At 36.6% G+C, this 19591-nt stretch overlaps 3 protein-coding genes and 1 long non-coding RNA gene across 16 annotated transcripts in view; 2 read left to right on the top strand and 2 right to left on the bottom strand.

The window, feature by feature from the left end:
• Nucleotides 1-3832, top strand: part of Cask (peripheral plasma membrane protein CASK) — a 184829-nt gene extending 180997 nt beyond the window's left edge. For all 11 annotated transcript variants that reach the window (XM_077416805.1, XM_077416801.1, XM_077416803.1 and 8 more), the window contains one exon: nucleotides 537-3832. In XM_077416805.1, coding sequence (XP_077272931.1) covers nucleotides 537-716 — 180 coding nt within the window. In that variant the 3' untranslated portion in view covers nucleotides 717-3832. The remainder of the gene's footprint in view (nucleotides 1-536) is intronic.
• Nucleotides 3738-10095, bottom strand: Karl (lipocalin/cytosolic fatty acid-binding protein Karl). Its single transcript, XM_077416815.1, has 4 exons — nucleotides 9787-10095; nucleotides 6824-7052; nucleotides 4436-4607; nucleotides 3738-4016 (listed from the first exon to the last, which is right to left on the bottom strand). Exons 1-4 carry the CDS (start codon nucleotides 9946-9948, stop codon nucleotides 3860-3862), a joined length of 720 nt encoding a protein of 239 aa, XP_077272941.1. The 5' UTR covers nucleotides 9949-10095; the 3' UTR covers nucleotides 3738-3859.
• Nucleotides 10096-10334: 239 nt separating this feature from the next.
• The window catches only part of LOC143903311 (uncharacterized), a 61033-nt gene continuing 51776 nt past the window's right edge, over nucleotides 10335-19591 (top strand). The window contains exons 1-2 of the long non-coding RNA XR_013258684.1: nucleotides 10335-12269; nucleotides 12468-12510. This is a non-coding gene — a long non-coding RNA (uncharacterized LOC143903311). The remainder of the gene's footprint in view (nucleotides 12270-12467; nucleotides 12511-19591) is intronic.
• Cnb (centriole duplication and spindle assembly protein centrobin) lies at nucleotides 14186-18733 on the bottom strand. Of its 3 annotated transcripts, none has more exons than XM_077416800.1 (9): nucleotides 17562-18733; nucleotides 16688-17480; nucleotides 16487-16595; nucleotides 15735-16427; nucleotides 15420-15646; nucleotides 15124-15326; nucleotides 14748-15025; nucleotides 14516-14677; nucleotides 14186-14439 (listed from the first exon to the last, which is right to left on the bottom strand). In XM_077416800.1, exons 1-9 carry the CDS (start codon nucleotides 18178-18180, stop codon nucleotides 14350-14352), a joined length of 3174 nt encoding a protein of 1057 aa, XP_077272926.1. In that variant the 5' UTR covers nucleotides 18181-18733; the 3' UTR covers nucleotides 14186-14349. The 3 variants fall into 3 exon arrangements, with proteins under 3 accessions (XP_077272926.1, XP_077272925.1, XP_077272924.1); XM_077416799.1 differs by having other exon boundaries at nucleotides 16688-18366; nucleotides 18535-18733; XM_077416798.1 differs by having other exon boundaries at nucleotides 16688-18733.

Below are 19591 nucleotides of genomic sequence, written 5' to 3'. Positions count from 1 at the left end.
CTCGATTCTAGATATGTGATGCGAGTTAGGAATGCTTGTACGCCAATTAAGCAATTAGGCAAACAGTTCAGTGATCTTCAAATGAATCACGGATTTGGCGGATTAATCAGGCAAACAATTACTGCTTCACTTGTTCTGAACGACTAATTGACCGATTGCAGTCCGTTAATACATTTTGAGAGGAAATCGTTAGACACCGGATTCTAATGATGATATATAAATATGATATATAAGTTTATAAACACATACACATACACGTAAATATCGCATAATCGGATTATACCTATTATTTAAAAAAAAAAAGACATGGAATTACTTAAGCGTACAAATTATCCGGTGCGAAAATATGCGGGACGCTCAGCCAAAAAAAAAACGTGAAAAGGTGGATAATATTTTTGCGTGGAAAATTCATGGAAAATTACACCGCGAAATTTTGTTCCGAAAATTTCAACCAATTTTTTTTATTTATATGCCTTTTTTAGAAATGGATAGGCATGCAACTGCGATTTCTGTAACAATGTCGTTTGTGCTTTTAGTTCGACGGTAGTTTGGAGCGTCTGGCGAAGGAGTCGGACATGCTGAAGCAGGCGTACGGGCATTTCTTCGACCTGACCATCGTGAACAACGACCTCGACGAGACGATCGCCCAGCTGGAGGCCGCGATCGAGCGCGTCCACACGACACCCCAATGGGTGCCCGTCTCTTGGGTCTACTGACAGCGGTTTTCGCCGATTCGTCATATCGTCGCCACGGACTGCAATGGTTCATCGAGGATGAAGCAGTGATCGTTGGCGCCATGACGATCATCGTACCATGGTCGACCTTCTCGTCGTGAATTGACGCCGACAGCCAGCGGCGTCCAACAGGAATACGCTGTAGGCAACTATGCCGTGCACGCAGGACGTACCCAACGTACCAGCAAACATACCCGCCGACGATCGGCTCGACGATGAAAACGATCGAAGTGCGTGACTCTACGATGGCCGTGCGTGTTCATGAAATTTCTTTCCATCGCAGTGTAATTGTTATGCCAGTCGCGCGGGACACGAGGAGAGACCAGCAACATGTCGTAGTCATCCTGACGATGAGTATTGCCACCGCGTCTGCCACCGAGGCGTCAGATCATCAGGAAACGGAACGCATCATCATTGAGCACGACGAAGATCAGTGACGGTAATGACGTCGTCACGCGCGTCTAGAAACGGACGCTTTTTTCGCGGACCACCAACTCTCTCCTGCATCTATTTCTCCCTCTGCTCCGTCTTCCTCCTTCGAATTTCAATGATTAAAGACGAGAAGCAACACCGATCAGCTGGGACCTCTCTTGAACGAGACTGTTGAACGAATGTCGTGTCTTTCCCTCTCCCTCCTACTCCGCGCAATCTATCGCTTCTCTCGACACATTCCTGGCACGATTTCGGCGAATTCACACGTGAATTTCTCACGGTTCCACGCGCAAAGGCAATCGCATTTACGAACGCGAACTATGTGCAGTGATACAGCAACGCGATAACAAGCATCAAAGAACCGTGGAGAACCAAATGAGAAACAATAGCCGTTCATACTTCGCACGGACATCAACCGAGCGGCTGCATCTTCGTATCCTTTACCTGCGGAATCTATCGACTTTCCGTAATTGCCTCCTATCGTACTTTATCGTAATTACTTAATGAAAAGAAGCTAGAGATCGTGCAGCACGGCAGTGCCCATGAGTATACATATATGTATACATATACATGTATATATACTTATACATATGTATGTATATATATGTGTATATGTATAGCGAAAGGCGAAAAGGTCCTGTCGCAATAATCGAAACCCATGTTTCTCTGATCGTTCAGCCAAAAGAGAAAAAGAAGAAGAAATAGGAACTGGTGTGCTGCCGGTCGTCCGTCATTTAACTGTAACTTTAAGCAGTAGAGAACTTCGCCGGTTTCGTCTAGTACTTCTGCTAATATCTAACGAGTGTTCATCTCTTCGTCGCGGCTACCCTTACCGCGACGAATCTATGCGTATGCGCGAGCGCTTCTTTCGCCTTTTGTATCTTTCCCCGGTTGATTCTCGTTTTTTTTTCCTCTTTTCATCTCTTTCTCTCTCTATCTTTCACTCTATCGCCCACCGAGCTTCTCTCACCTTTCTACTTTTGACAATCGAGACCGCCGTCGGGACGAGACGGTTCGCTCGCTCGCTCGCTTGGCCGTGCATTCGCCCAATCCCATTTATCGCAGATCGTTGTTCACGAGACATCCCCCGGAATCGTAGAATCAAACATTCGCCGATGCACCGCGTCGGCGGACGATCTTGTATTTCTTGTACACAAACGCATGAAGCCATATCGCACCTCTCCCGGACGAATGCACGGACGGCGGATACCGATCCGGCAGTGAGAATTATACAAGTGCTTATTCGGAAGTGCTTGTATGCGATTATTAAGTTCGTACAAGCATACACACACATTCTCACACACTCACACATAGACACACATGCACGTACGCACGCACACATGTACAGACATACATATATGGGCACACGTCAAAACTACAATGTCACTCGGTTCGTATTACTTACACCCTCGTACAAAAGCGCATAATCGAATGACGAAGTAACAAAAACGCGGATTTACTATAGGATATTTATAAAACGTAAATCTCAGATAAATAGATAATTTACCAGCTATATGAAATAATAATGAGGACAACACGTCTCTCCAGTAGAGATACACACACGTGCACCAAGACACATCCCACACGTACATCTACTCACACAACCCGCCCACTTACACACACACACACACACGCACTCAACACGCACACACACATACGCACATACATACGCACGCAATCACACATGCGTGCGAGTGCAGGTTTACAATACAGATTTAACAATTAGGCAATTAATTTACAAATGATTAAAAAAGAATTAAATGTATGACTAATTACTATTAAAGAATTATTAGGAAACTAATAGGTGATATGCATATGCCCGTAGGACGAAAGAATGAATGCGTGTATACATGCGGGCGTGATATGATAGTTTAACGTTGATAACGTTGCGTTTATCGCGAATCTCTATTTGAGCTTTGGCTTCATCGGTCTGTCTTTCGTTCTCTCTCTCTCTCTCTCGGTCGCCGCAACGATCTCGAAACATATAGGCGAATTTATAGGCTCGTGTATCGCTCCCCTCGATGCGTTCTTCCTATTTCGCGCAACCCCACGACAGGACGACACGAACCGGTCGTGGCAGAATGCGCCCGATTATTATATATTTCAGAAACGCATATAAACGAAGGGGAGGGTCACGACGTCGTCACGCAATGTCACATTTTGCGGGGACCAGTGACTCTAACATCGGACAGAACCGAATTTTCATGAAGCCAGATGTGAATTTGTCGAGTAATGAGAATGCTCGCGCGAGGAAAAAAAAAGGATTGCCCGTTGGTGTGATAGCGTTCGTATGCGTAAAACATTGCGAAAAGCGCGAGGAGCATGAGTCACAAGTGATTTTGTAATATTTCTTATAAGTTGTAGCTGCCATATCCAGTAATTAAGTACTAGATGCGTTGAGTGATAATCTGATGACGACTGTTATGCTAATGATAATGATGACAATGATGATAATGATGACGGTGATCGTGATGACCGTACACGTGCTGCCGCACGTGTGTCTCAGTTAATTTGGATGAATTGTGCTAAGATATTGAGAGAGACGACGGGTCTAAAGAAAACAATAACAAGTTCATTACAATTATGTAATTATAAATAAGAGGAAGAGAGACGAAGAGTATTATAACACGTTGTTAATTGAATTAATAAAATTAGCCCAAAGTAAAGGAGAGATGTTTGATTTGTTGCGAAATTTATTGGCGTCTATGTTTTCGTTTCAACGGATGCCTTCTGATGACGTGGCTTCTTTTAACTGATGTCAGTGCCGGTATAAGGATATCTTCCGGATTGTCCGTCTTATTGCACTGCTTTTGGTCCATAGGGAACATGTACTCCAAGTCAATGTCATACCTATGTATCAAAAATTTCATTTTTATTGATCTCATAAAATAATACGACAAAATAATGTCTGCTTTAATTTAAGTTTTTAAGTATTTATTTACTTATTATAAAAACAAGTGTCTTTAGCATGCACAGAAATTTAATCAAGTCTTGAAGAAATGATTAAATTTCATTTTTTAATGAACGTTTCCTTGAGGTGCCGTTAATAAAATAATCTCGAAAATAAAGAATTTTTGGAATTAACGATATCTAAATTGTATTCGCATCTTGTATTGAAATTACATTTTAAAAATTATTTATTTTCTCAAAGATTATTCTTCGAAAGATGTATATGTGTGTGATTTTAATAAGTTTTGAAGATTTTGTGTTCAGAATTTTTTAAATTAAAATAATTTCAATCAAAATAATATCAAGACAAATGAAACTACCTAGGCAGTTTCTCTCGAAGATAAGAAATGACGTTTGCCCCAAGGCTCGTTTCACGGCTCATGATGAAGCTAGATAAATATCGTGGGCTTTCGCTCTTTTCAGCACAATGCATTAGTAACGCCCAGGATTTATAATCCGAATCTAATACATACGTATTGTACACTCCTTCGTCTGGAAAATATCGAAAAACCATAAAATTATTCTGCAAAAAATCATTATTTCTACTAAATTAAATTATTATGACGATGATTTATTGAGAAAATGTATTTTCCGGGGAGTAAATCTTGAAAAAAGTTTACATCTAAAGCTGGCTCCAGACAGGGTTGCGAAACTGGTAATTAAGAAATTAAGAAATCATAAATCAATTTTGATTTGTGAATTAAGCAGTATTCAATTCACAAATCAAATTTGCTTTGTGAATTACACAGGCTTTAATTCATAATTCATATTTGATTTGTGAATTACACAACTTTAAATTCGCAAATCAATTTTAATTTGTGAATTACACAGCCTTTAATTCACAAATCAATTTTGATTTGTGAGTTACACAGCCTTTAATTCACAAATCAATTTTGATTTGTGAGTTACACAGGCTTTAATTCATAAATCAATTTTGATTTGTGAGTTACACAGGCTTTAAATCACAAATCAATTTTTATTTGTAAATTACACAGGCTTTAATTCACAAATCAATTTTGATTTGTGAATTACACAAGATTTAATTTACAAATCAATTGTGATTCGTGAATTACAAAAGCTTTAAATCATAAATCAATTTTGAATTGTAAATTGCACCGGCTTTAATTTATAATTCAAATTTGATTTGTGAATTACACACGCTTTAAATCACAAATCAATTTTTATTTGTGAATTACGCAGGCTTTAATTCACAAATCACTTTTGATTTGTGAATTGCATCGGTCTTTAATTTATAATTAAAATTTGGTTTGTTAATTACACAGCTAGGCTTTAATTCATGATTCGTGTTTTAAAGCTGGTATAATTCACAAATCAATATTGAATTCTGAATTACAGGTCTTTAATTTACAAATTACCTAATATTAACTTGTAAACGTAGACATCGAATTCGAGAATTTGGAACACCTAGACACCGAAAACTACGGAGCGTATTATACGGCCTGGGTGCTGTCATCTGCGATCTAGGCCACGTAGACATAAAAATTATATATTTTTTACTTTAACTGTAAGTTTTAAATGTGAGACCTTTTACTTAATAATATTTAAATCTGAATTTTTAATTAGAGGTGATATGTACACAATAATTTAATATGTAATTATGGTTCACTTTAGTCGTAATTTACAAGATAATATTAGGTAATTGGGTTCTCAAGTAAAATTTTTTTATTAAACGGTATCCATAATTAATGTAGAGAATCTAAGCCGATTTTTAGTACTTTTTGAATTTAAAAAAAAAAACCCAAATTTGAGAAAGTTATAGCTTTCTAAAGTTTCTTTGATGACGGCAACTTCAAAAGATTTCGCAACAACATTATGACGTCACGCACATTTTCGTGTACTATATTTTCTTCAATTTTGAAGATATTGCAAAAATTCAAAAAGTTTACAAAGAAAGTATGCCATGATCTATCAAAATATACTGTTAGGTAAAAGTCGGTTGAAGACCGAATTTGTAAATTAAAGTCCTATAAATCAGAATTCAATAATGTTTTGTGAATTATACCAGCTTTAAAACACGAATCATGAATTAAAGCCTGTGTAATAAACAAACCAAATTTTAATTATAAATTAAAGCCGATGCAATTCACAAATCAAAAGTGATTTGTGAATTAAAGCCTGTGTAATTTACAAATCAAATTTGAATTATGAGTTAAAGCCGGTGCAATTTATAAATCAAAATTGATTTTTGATTTAAAGCTTTCGTAATTCACGAATCAAAATTGATTTGTGAATTAAAGCCTGTGTAATTCATAAATCAAATTTTAATTACGATTTAAAGTTTAGAATAATTAATAATTCAAAATTGACTTATGAATTATTTTTGAATTAAATCAGAAATTGATTTAATTATTTGCAACCCTGGCTCCAGATCAAACGGAGGCAAACCCGAGCGCGAACAAGTACAAATAAACAACTTGTTTCAATAAATACAAGAGACATCGCGATTCTAAGTTATTTATTCTCATCTGCTTGGATCTGGTCCAAAATATTAATAAAGCAATTTAAAAATTGAATAAATTGAGAGTAATTAACTAATTAAAATTTGAAAATAAAATAGAATAGTGATGAAAGAGAGCAGAACATGGAATATGAAACTTTTTTGATTATTTAATATTTTAATGTATAAAAAAAAATCGAAACATATATATAAAATTTAGATGGTTACGAAGGATGTGTAATGTGTTTACATGGTAACTCAGCGTGCATCCAATGAGCAGGTAAGTCCGGCGAGGGGATTTTCCACGTGATGTTACCAACGAGCAGTTCGTTAATTGGATCGTCAGTAAAGCTGTAAGTGAAATTCATGGTAACTTCGGCGTTCTCGGGCGAGACCGAGAGCTCGGCTCTCATGCATCTGTACACGAGAGCTTCCTCTGAGCTTGCATAGTACTGTACTATGTACCACGATCCGAGAAACTGCAAGAAGCGCATGGTGTCCGTTACGTGCGAGTGCATGTAGGCGTGAAGTCACGCGTGAAATAGGCGCACAACAGTTTACCACGTCGGGCTGATTTTATTCACGCTAACGTATGCTAATAAATGTGTGCGTTACCCAACGGGTCAAGCGATCGCGCTCAATGGTAAACGGCGTTAGAAATATACGTTGAAGAAATTTCCCAGATGATTATCACTTCGTTTCCATTCGAAAGCGTGATACATTGTTATTCTCGAACTTGTATTTCTTATAAACTTGGTTAACATTTTTTTCTTATTTTCCACAATGCACATTGCATGTTTAATTATATCGTTTAAAGATACTTGTATAAATTAGACTTTTAATACATCTAATTAAATTTTTATGCAGCATTTATTTTGATTTATTTCCAGAGGTTTCATAAGAAATTTATTTTTATAATTATCTGTGGCTAAATATGAAAAGGAATTCTATTTGTTTTAAATTTAATATTCGCGTCGAGCTTCTTTTTGACATACTAGATTCACGTCATTAAATTGAACTTAGAAAAACATTTCAAATATCACAATGCATAAATTTGTCTTCACGTCTTACTAAACGTTAAACATAAAATATTTTATTATTAATGCCTCTCGTATTAGATTCTACATCAATTATTATATCAATAGAATAAGTATCCTCATTTTATTATCTATCATTAAAAAATTAAAAATAAAGAAATATAAAAAGATACGTTTTATCTTATCCGCGAAAACATGAAAACACGCAACAAATTGGTCGGACATAACGGAAGCGTGAGACACTTCGAAGTTTTTTCGGGTTATCACAAGATATATGTTTGTGTATCCTGGTTCAAAGCCTATCTCCATCGAAGTCACACGCGATCCGATCTAAAACGCAATGTAATATATTCAAATACGTACGAAACTTTATTTTTTCAAACTCGTATTAAACACCAAAAATTTGATTTGAATTTATGCCAATAAAAATAAAATAATACAGGAATAGATTGAAATTAAGCTATTTATCTCTTTTGTGCTCATAAAGAAAGTCAAAATATCTATATTTAAACGTAGATACATTTGTATTTCGCTTTGTAATTTTCCAAAACTGATATAAGAATTAAAACACATCTGCGCGACACAATCCACTTCACTTAAAACATATATCACCGTATATGACAAAAGAAAACTAATGGAAATAGTCGAATATATGTATGTCCAAAATAGTCTCCCCTATAAATACGTATCAAATCTAAAAATAAATCCGCTGAATGTAGCTCTGGAAAGAAAGACTCCGCAAGTACCGCTAAATTCTAATATTCCATATTTGCAAATGATATACGTTTAAAAATTCAAATAATTATCTTTGTATAAAATCACTTTTTTCATTATCCTTTCCCTTTCTATCTTATAAAAATTTATTAGATAATTGATTAATTATATTGTTAAATATCAGATATTACACTTTTCGTACTTATGGTAGAGAATTGGATTCCCCCCTCCCCTTAGTCGATTTTTATTAATCTTCAAAACACAAAACTATATGATTGTTTAATCCAAAAACGAAGAGTGCAAATTTAATCGGCATACGATGTGACTAATTTTCGAGAATAGGTTTCCAATGGAAATTAAACGCAAATTCCGCAAAAGTATGTCACATTCTAAAAAGTTATTTGTCATTTTTTATCCGCTTGTTTAAAAACTGATCGTAAATCAAACGGTATATTTCGCTTTTCGTCGTTAAAATCTTTGCCCATCTCTCTCCGTATACAATTATTAATTTTGTAATATATCTGATTCAAAATCTGTCCAAAAATTAATAGTGCGTAATATAGTGCGCATTGAATTTATTTGCGGTTTACCAGTGAAATGCAAACGTTTGACAGCGTTTAGTATTTTCATGTCAAATCATGTATTATCGTTAATTGCACGGTAAACGATCATTTCTATTGCTATCGCACATTGACCCTAATAAAATAAATAATCTTGAATTGCGTTCCATGTAATTAATATTCGATCGACATATTTGGCTGCAGTAAATGATCATTATCCATTTCTGAATCACATCAGCGACGGATAATATATCAGTACGCGTCATATTATTTCGCATCACTAATATCGCGCGTTGAATGAAATCCATCAAATACGCATCCGCTCTACATAAATGATATCAAATGATGAGATAGCAAAAGTACGATTAAATCGGTGGTCACCGGTAAAAGTGTTGAACTTTATAACAATACTACAATTAACATAGGAGTTAACTTCGAACTGTGGAAGCTGTAAGTAGCTATAATTATAAAGAATATTTTATTAATGAAAATTAATTGTAATAACTCATTTCTTTCAATGAATCTAAAATTGATTTTTTAAAGACTTTCTCGAGAAGCTATTCTGTATATCAGGCTACAAAAATGAAATATTTGAGAATATAAAAATTTGGTCTATTTTAAATATAATGTATATATTCTCTTGAAAAAAAAAGTAGTATAGAAATTAAGCAGATCAAATTATGATATTATTGATGCACACGTGAAAGCAAACTGCATAATTTTATATCGAAATTCACGATTCCTAAGAAACACGAATCGTTGATCTATAGCTTTATATGTACGTGAGCAGGCAATGTCTTTGCGCTTATTATATGTGAAACGTAAGGATAAACAATCGTCATTTAAAATGAATAAATCGGGGAAACTGTGCGATCGTTGTAGATCGCAGAAGAACCTCGTACCTCGGATATGTCGAAATTGCGTATACCCTTCACTTTCGGGCACTTGGTCTTATCCTCCCGTCTCTTCCAAACGCTGCCGGCGTCGCCGACGAGAAGTCCGACGACGAGCAGCGTTATCGTCAACCAGCAGAATCCCGAACGTCGTATCGTTCCGGGATGCATCTTCACCGTGCATTCAGATTCAGATTCCGCTCGCAGTATATAAACGGTATATGAGGCTGCGACCGGCTGGAATCGCGCGCGCGCTCTTCTCGGCTCCTCGGGGCTTGCTCGGCGACTAGAGGCCTGCACGTACGTACATATAGCCGAGCGCACGAAGAACGGACGCGCGACTCATGACTATTACACGCGGACGAAGAGGGGGTGGCCACTATCACGTTCCTCCCTTTGCATTCTTGCTGTTCCTTCGTTTTCAATCGGCAACTTGTTCCGCGCCGCGTACAATCCTCATAACTGGCGCCGGCTGCGGAGCCTGGAGCGGCTGGAGCCTGGAGCTCGAGGTCTCGTAAGCCTCTCGTAGGCGTGATCGCCGTTTATAGCTTAAAAAAAAAAACACGCTCTCTGTATCCTCGAGTTGCTTGTTCTCTCCGGATTGTCCCGTTCTCCGGGCGTTCGTTGTTTAGCTCGGAACTCGGGACTCGGGACCGCGATCTCCAAGACTTTTGCGATCCTTTCGCGATTGCGAAGTTTACGATCGTGTCATCTCTCGTAAGCGAGTGGAATTGCACTTATACCGATATGACCGGCGTGGTGGTCTCACCGATACATAAGATAATATAATACATGCATCAATAGAGATTATCTTGCACGGAGTTGATTTTCCGTTCACCGACGTGGTTTGCAAATTGAATAAATAAATGTATAAAAGTTGTAACCCATACACACTGTAAATACAATACACTCCGGTATATAACGATACGAAGAAATATTTCTCTAACTTAAATGTGAATTATATAAGTTGTGTAATGTGTGAGAAAATAATAATTACACACGTATTTGATACATATATCATTTTACTGAGAATTATGTAAATAGGTGATATACTGTACGGAAGTCCGTCCGAAAAAAGCCGCAAGGAAAGATCAAATAAATATATTATTATGTAATATGTATCATTTTACATTTATTTTGCTTTATGTAAGGTAATAATGTAAAAGAGATATATACATCTTCATATACATATAGGTACATATCTTTATTAGTTCTCAAACAATGGTACGTTTGGCAATGACTAATTTAAATACATTGGACGTGCCAACGCAATTCAATGTATTCATTGAGTATATGAATAATATAATAATGGCATATACGAATATATATGTGTACATATGTCATTATAATGGAATTAGTCAAGGCTGTTGAAATGAAGAAATTGCGTATAATTAATGCGTGAGGCGTTGTCGCACCGATATCGAGTATATATCGCTATTCAAAGATAAAATTGTAATGAATATTAAAATTCACCGTGAAGCATTTTTGATGCTTCACCTCCTCTGTATAAAAAGCGCAATGTCGAGCAAATGTATAATTATCCTTTTCGTATATGTATACGAATTAAGCTTCTTCTCGACGATTCAAAAATAATATTTCTTGATTTATTAAAATTACGATCTTATCTTTTTCCTTCTCCCATAAAAAGAAGGAATAATGATCAATTAATTGATATAATACAATATATATGTATGTATATACGTCTCGTGGATCCGTATAATGCCCGTATCACACTAGCGATTGGCGATTGCGTCTAAGTTTGCGTTTACGTCTCTTGACCAATCAGAAAGTAGCTGCTGGCGATTGCGATTCGCAATTTCCGTTCTGATTGGTCAAAAGACGTAGACGCAAACGTAAACGCAATCGCCAATCGCCTAGTGTGATACGGGCATAAACCTTGCCTATTTTACACGCACATGCATACGCAAAGATATCGCAAAATAAAGTGCAAAATGTGTGACCGATAGCCTATTTCCAAAAGTCAATTTTATAATATACCGAAACGTGAAATATTTGGCTTGCATTAAATTTGTGTACGTTAAATTAGATCAGATAGTCGTCACAAACGTCCGTTCTATCTTTCTTTTTTGGCAATAAAAGTATAGACTATAGAACATATTTATTTTTTTTTTTTTATTTCAAGCGCGTAAAGTACGCGAAGGTGTATACATATATAGCGCAGCGAGGGCGTAGTGTCGCCGCCGTCGCCGCGTCGCCGTGAAGTTGGCCGCGCAATTTACGAATTGCCTTTCCGCCATTTTAGGTTCTGCGGTGTTGCGCTAATTGACGAGACACGTCGCGGATCCTGTCTCCTGCCGCGTAAAGTATCACGCGTTCGTCATTTGACGATTAGCGCGCGATCGCGCGAAGTAGTCGAGTGATGTGGGGTGATAATGAGTGCATAATACCTTAATGGAGCAACGACGCGCGGAGGTCTGAGAGGAGGAGCGGAGACCCGGGGATAGCATCAGGCGCCGGCGGGGTAACCACGGGTGAGTAATTCATTATTTATTATTTATCAGCTGTGAAATTTGTTTATCCCCACGACAATCTCATTCTATGCATTATTTTGCATTATTCCGTAATACAATTTTATTCATATAAAGGATTCGGCGCTATAATTTGTTTTTTACAATTTTAATTAAATTTTAATTGTTTAGATTTAATTTGGATATATTTGTATTTTACAGATCAGCATCGTATTCTACAACTCCGCTGCTGCGCATCGTACCTGTGAGTTTTAATTATTTTTATTTTAATAATGGATTTATGAGAATTTTATACATATGTGAGATGACAGAACCTTTTCTCAAAGATTAGTAATAAATACGAATTTGAATTTGTAATGAAACATGAATGAAAAATTAGTATCATGCTGCAATGAAATGTACTATATTATTTATAATATAAAACATTAACAGCAAACGTGTTTAACGTATGATATTAATACAAAAAATTTTATTCGTGCATATATGACGAATTTTCGATTATATCTCGTTATAGTTAATTATATTTTAATTATAAATTTGTGGACATTTATAGAAATTTAATACGAGAACATAGATTATAATATATGTTATCTTTTTCTTTTATATAATTAGATATTTATTTTTCTATACATTTTTTACATTTAATTGCATTGCTTCAATTTACTGAAGAAAGAATACATATATATATATTTGCTATAATTTCTTGAGATTCCAAAAAAGGATAACAAATTGAAAATTTTCTTACTATACTAAAGCTTACATATTGTTGCAACTGAAAATTGAGTTGTCCCCTAATTTTAGGCAGCTTGAAACTTTTCGTTCTTGTCGCGCCGCTCCGACAAAAAAGAAATGATGTAAGATTTATGACTTCATCTGGTTATTCAGGTCATCTAAGTTTGAGTTTAGTTGCTTCCCTGCGAATGCCCGTGATACTACGAAGTTTATCGTTAGGATGAGTTGTTCAAACAAAATAACTTTATCGGCACTTTGACCGCAAATTGTTGGACTGCGTAATCTGTTTATTAAATGATCATGTACAACTTCCACGATATCTATTAAAAGACGCGGTAATCTCTCGCGCCAAATATATTTTTCGTAAAGTAAAGCCTTTCATGACAGAGACGCTACAATATTCTTTAATACAGGAAGTATATTATTGGAATCCTTTACGCAGGAAGGAGAATGCTTTTTTTCCAGAAATAAATCATCGTTTTTTTTTTTTTTAATAAATTGAGTTATCAAAAGATGCCAATATATTGGTGGAAACTATTGATTTTTTCGATTACACTAATATAACAATGATATACTTTTGATGTGTAGATATAAATATATGCATGCATTTTTCTGCGCGATTCATTCAAATATACATATAAAAAGATATTTTTAATTATGCTCGGGCGTATGAAACAGTTTGTCATTTTAGAACCGCGATAAACGCACACTGAATTCCCGTTATATACGTGATAAACTTATCAATTCCTCAGTTTATTATTTTATCACACATCCTTTTCCTCTACATACTCAGCAATCATATATAATACGAAAATATTTCTGTCTGATGTGTCATATGGCGAAAACTGAGGATTATCTTAGAATAGCAAAATATACTTAATAATTATGGAAATTAATATAAATTATAGTATTCACAAGACTAATATAGCAGCAATGTTATGTTTTTGTCAAGTTTATGTTATTACGATCTCGATATATAATATGTTTCAAATAATTTTGTAAAACCTTTTAAGCTAAAAGGCATGAAAGTGAATAAATATATTTATATCTACCCACCTAAAAACAAATAAAATAAATTTTCATTGGTCATTTCATTTTCAACTCACAAAATGATATTGAATGCTATCCTTCCGTGATAGAAAAATAGGGAAGAATAGAGAAGTGTAGAAATGCAAATTAATACAATATATAAAAGATCTTATTTATTAAATTTTCTTTTTGCTGAAAAATAGATATTGGTATTTGTTCCATACAAAACTTATTACTGCTAATTAAGTACACTGTATCAAGTTGAACTAGCATAATCAAGCTCGTCCACGCCTTCAGTATCGTCATCATTATATGTTATATATCATTTCCAAGGGGGCTTGTTTTTCTGCTGATCTATTTTTGAAAGCATTTTTTGCGGAAGAGACATATGTCCACTAACATCGTATATATTCTAGTAAGAAAAGTGACATTATTCATGTATATATATATGTGCGTTGATTCATCATTAATTATTATGATAAACAAACCTCGGGACTTGGTTGCCACGTGACGCTATCCTCACTCATCATACTCAATTCCTTTTTTAAGTAATGTTTCCGCGGTACCTCTCTGCATTCCAATGGTGGACTCGAAATGCTGCTTCTTGGTTTTGGATCTCTATCTTCCTTCGCTAGCTGCATTTCTGCAATCTGTAAAAAATTTATTGATATTCGTGTTGTGAGTACCTTAAATTATCGTCTGTATCTTAATTTTACTTACCATTTTTACATATTTTCGAAGGTCATCCTTCGATTCATTTCCACTGACTAACGGAGTATTTTCGATGGAATTCATAGTTATCACGCTTTCATTTTGATCTTCAAGAGGTGGTGCGCTGATCAAATTATGTGTTTCTAACGGCATAGTATGTTTTATTGGTTCTTGAGAAAGTTTAGTGTAACAATTTGGCATTGATTCAGATTTTTTAGGATATTTGGAATCAAAATATTTGTCTGTGTGAAATTTTTGAATCGAGGAAGTATTATCCATATTACTGCCTGTAATGACATTTTTTTTTTAAATTCACGCACAAAATTAATACTGTAATCATAATAATTTTGTAATTATGTAAATTCGAGCACATTCTGCGACTAACCTGATATAATATGCAGAGCCTGTTGCCATTGCTTTTGCATAACGGAATGTAATTGCTCCGCAAGTTGAGACTTCGTTGCGCGTTGAGAATTCAAGTGTGTTTCGAGCATAGACGATCTCTGTAAAGCTTGAGCTAATTGTAATTCGCATAATCGTTTTTCCTCTTTATGTTTTTCCTCCAGCAAGTTTATTTCTAAACGGTGTCTAAAAAACATCCAACACGTATATAACTTAGAAGATTAATTTGTATATATATATTTTACCGCGATGCTATAAAAATGTGTATAGTGAACGAACTTATCGATAACATCCTTTATCTTCCTAGCAGCACATTCAGCTATAACTTGTTGCCTTGTTTTCAATTCCTCTAAAAATTCTGACTCGGCATTATCAAGTTGCGTTTGAAATTCTTGTAATTTTGTTTTCACCACCTCGTCAACTTGCTTCTGGTAAACCTCTTGTAATTCTGCTCTGATCTTTTCCTTCTGTTCTGCAACAGACTTGGTTTCATCCTTGGCTAATTTCTGAAACAATAAAGACAAAAATAAAATATATGGCTAATAAAATGAACTATACATTATAAGAAATAGATCAACATATGTAATATATTACTTCTGATCTCTTAGCGTCGTCAATAGATACGAGCAACGATGAATTCTTCTGTTCTAAAATAGAATTTCTATTTATCTCTTCTTTGAGTTTAAGTTGTAAATTTTCTTTTTCTTGCCTGAGCACTATCAACTCGGCTTCACAAGCGTCTAGTGCTTTATGAATGACACCCATCTCACTTCGCACTTCACCTCCCCTCAAGCGTTCTTTATTCAATTCCGATTGAACAGTTTTTAATGCCGCTTCATTTTGTTGATTCTTCTCCAACAACGTGTTGAATTCCGTCTTTATTTGTTCACATCTATCTTCTGCTTCTTGAACTAGTGATTTGTAATTTTCTAATTCATCCGCATGAATTTTTAGTAGGTCAATCTTCTCTTTGATCATAGTGTCACTCTTCTCTTTATATCCAGCCGCCAAGTCTAAAGCTTTCGATAATTCTCCTTCCAGCCGTTTGACGTGAGTTTGAAATTCTGATATCTCAGATTGATGTTTTTCCGTGATGCTTTGCAAATTAGTTTGAGAATTTTTATGTTCAACCTTTAATATTTCGACTTGTTGCTTTAATTTAGACCAAGATGTATGGAATTGAGATATCAAGACATTTTTTTCATTGTCGACTCTAACCGCTACCGCGACTTTTTCCTGTTGCTCCAGCAAACGTTTCTGAAGTTCTTGAATCAGATGCTCGCAATGCTAAAATAAAAATATAAAATAATTCTTATGCCATATACTCACAATATTGCATATTTTACCTCTCTACGGAATTTCTCCTCTTCTATTTTGATTCTAAGAGTTTCTTCTTGCGATCTAGCTGGATTAGATTCCCAGAAATCCGAAAGTGATAAAAATCGTTGACATTTCCTAAAAAATAAATTTTGTAACGACACAACAATATTTTCTATATGTCAAAAAAAGTTAATGTGCGATAAAAATATTGTAAGCACATAAATTACCTTAAATTAAGATCTGTATTTGTTCCAACGTGCACAGTACTTTTACCAAAATCAGATCTTTCTTTATCATATAAAGTTTCATTGTGCTGTGATATTTTACAAAGATTCAAAGGTTCCGTGTTACTACATTGTACGGTTTTCGACGGCGTCATACCAGAAAGCTTGGCTGATTCATCGATATGTGATATAGGACCTGTATTTGTAATGGAAGATTTTGGTTGAATATATACACCGCTTGCATCTGCTTCATCTGTCATTAGAACGTTTGGTTCTGCCACTGATTCTTTTGGTTTAGCACCGTCAATTGTGGCTGATACATTAAATAAATGATCTACATTTTTTACATTTCCCATCGTATATCCATTTGATTTTATAACAGGCCGCTGAAGGTTCCGTTCCCATGTCTTAAATCCAGAAATTATTTTGTCAGTCTCACTCGGTTGGAATGAATCCTCATATGGCAATGATATATCGGGGAATGCGTCATTGGCTTTCTTTTGAGAAAAGGCTGACAAAGCATCGGTAAGTTGGGCGTCTTTGTTCTCCCATTGAAAATCTGATTTTCGACGCGCACCAAGCTTATATTGCGCTTCTCTTTCTTGACCGCTTGCGTTATCAACCGTTTGCGTCGATGACATTGGATAAAGTGGCTCATTGCGATAGTGATATCCGCCAGTGTTATTTATTCTTTTCGATAATTCTAATTCGGTAGCTTCCATCTCTTGGAGCAACTCGTCAACCTCCGACAGTTCCATCTCCTGCACTATTCTAGAACGGGTATGCAGCAGCTGACCTATCGATGCATTAGATGAATTTGACACGGGTATTGCCGATGGCGGGGAATCGTGGGGTTTGCAAGACAAGTTACTCATACGATCATTCGCTCGAAGAGACAAGCAGGAGTCCTTCGTAGACATGACAGTGGCATGCGAGAGCCCAGTACCACGGGAAGCAGGAGGCACCGCAAAGGAATCGGAGTACGAAGTTAGAGCGTCATGCTTGGTCCGAGTGAGATTATTAGTGTTAGTCGAATGAGAGGTATCAACTGTCGTAAGGTGGCACCCAGATCTCGCGTCTCTCTTCGGGAAGTTAGTACAGCTCTGCGACGAGTAGCCATTGGGGGTGGAAGGAACGGACAGAGATTTACGCGGCTTCACGGGGGTATTTTGCAAGCTAGCGCCTTGACTTACGGAGAATCTAGTTCTAGGTAGGGTCTGCCGTTGATAAGCAGGGTAGGACGCGCTGCCGTAGACCGGTTGAGAGTCGTTAAGCAAACTGCTGGGCGCGGAAATGTCCAGGCTATGGTCCATGGACTCGATCGCGGTGATTCGGGACTCCAACGATTGCATATGTCCCACCAGTTCCGAGATAACACCGCCGCCGCGATCCGTTCGGGATGCGCGATCGCTCGAGGTGTCGGAATCGGAAGACGGCACGTGGAATATATCGGGCGGGATCAGGAGCAGGACATCCGTGTCATCGGACTCGCTCATTATCCATCTAAACAGTCGTCCTGGCGAGCGGTAGCGAATTGTTAGGCGACTACCACGGGCCAGTCGATATTTGCGGAGCGCTCGCAAAGCGTTCCGTCAATTGATGTTTGTGTACAGCGGAGAAGTAGCCCGCGGGACGTGCCGCAAACCAGTTAGGTTAGGTCCAATTTCCCCCGCAGCGTGTGCCTACGTATAAAAGTAGGGTAGGCAATACGAAGCGTATTGAGCGTATATTATGTGTCCGAGTAGCGTTTATAAATGGCGATTAATCATTTCCAGTCAGCCGCCAACGAGCTGCGTCGCCAAGATATACGCAGCTCCGAAATTTTGTAAACAAGCTTGAATGACACTCACGCGCCACGCGCGACTGCGCGCCACACAGGCACAGGACAACAATAACGCAACGCCCTCATCGGTTCAGTGAACTTGATATTCGTTAGCGGCAGCGGGCAGCAGAGAGAAACTAAAGAAACTAGAAACCTGAGAGAGGCCATCCCGGCATTGCGGCCACCGCGGACCGCGGCCAGAATATCCCCTCCAGCGGCTCCAGCTCCAGCTGGCTAGTTCGGACACGAACCATTAGCACGGACGCAAACCGTGTGCGATTACCGAGCGAAACGACGTAGTTGAGTTGCACTTTCTCAGGCGGCGCGTCGGAAAATGCAACACACGAAAAAGGCCGAGATGGCCTCTCTCAGGTTTCTCTCTGGCGGCAGTTAGTGGTAATAGCGCGGCATATCCCTTCTGAACGTTTTAACTGAAAAATCAAACTGTGCTAGTCGACTAAATATGAAGCTGATTCTTCCATTGGATTATATAAGTAAGAATATTTCTTCTGCTATGCAGAAGAATCATGTTATTTCGATCAGCTTCATTTCATCTTTTTATTAATTATAAATTTTTTAATTCTTTCGTGGCTTTATATCGACGGTTCTCCTATGTCGACTCGACATTGCGTTTCGTTCCATAGTATTAAGATTTGTATATTCTTTGTGGAGCCTTCTATGCGTGTTTTATATAATTTGAAAAGAATTAAAAAGTTAAAATATTGAAACGAACGGAAGTTTATATATGATACTGTCTAAGTTGCCAAATTGATACGGTCTGACTGCGAACTGAAACAAAAATATGACTCAAACCACAAAGAATTAATTATTATTATGTCAATTTTGAGTATAATTCGTATAATTTCGTCGATGCTTGATATCGATAATTACTAATAGAGTTGCACACTGATAATTTACCAACTGTCGATATTTTGGAAAATGCGTATTTTAACGAAAAATGAGAAAACCATTTGCAGATTATACTTATCATTCTTTGCTTTATTATATTTACCTAAATATATTTTGTTCGTATTAAAAAAAATTTTTTTTGTTTGTACTTTATACTATTATTAATTTTTTTGCTC

The sequence above is a fragment of the Temnothorax americanus genome, unplaced genomic scaffold, assembly GCF_048541705.1.
Source record: "Temnothorax americanus isolate GAGA-0224 unplaced genomic scaffold, ASM4854170v1 Scaffold45, whole genome shotgun sequence".
Taxonomy (NCBI): domain Eukaryota; kingdom Metazoa; phylum Arthropoda; class Insecta; order Hymenoptera; family Formicidae; genus Temnothorax; species Temnothorax americanus.
This window is presented reverse-complemented; position numbering and strand designations above follow the sequence as displayed.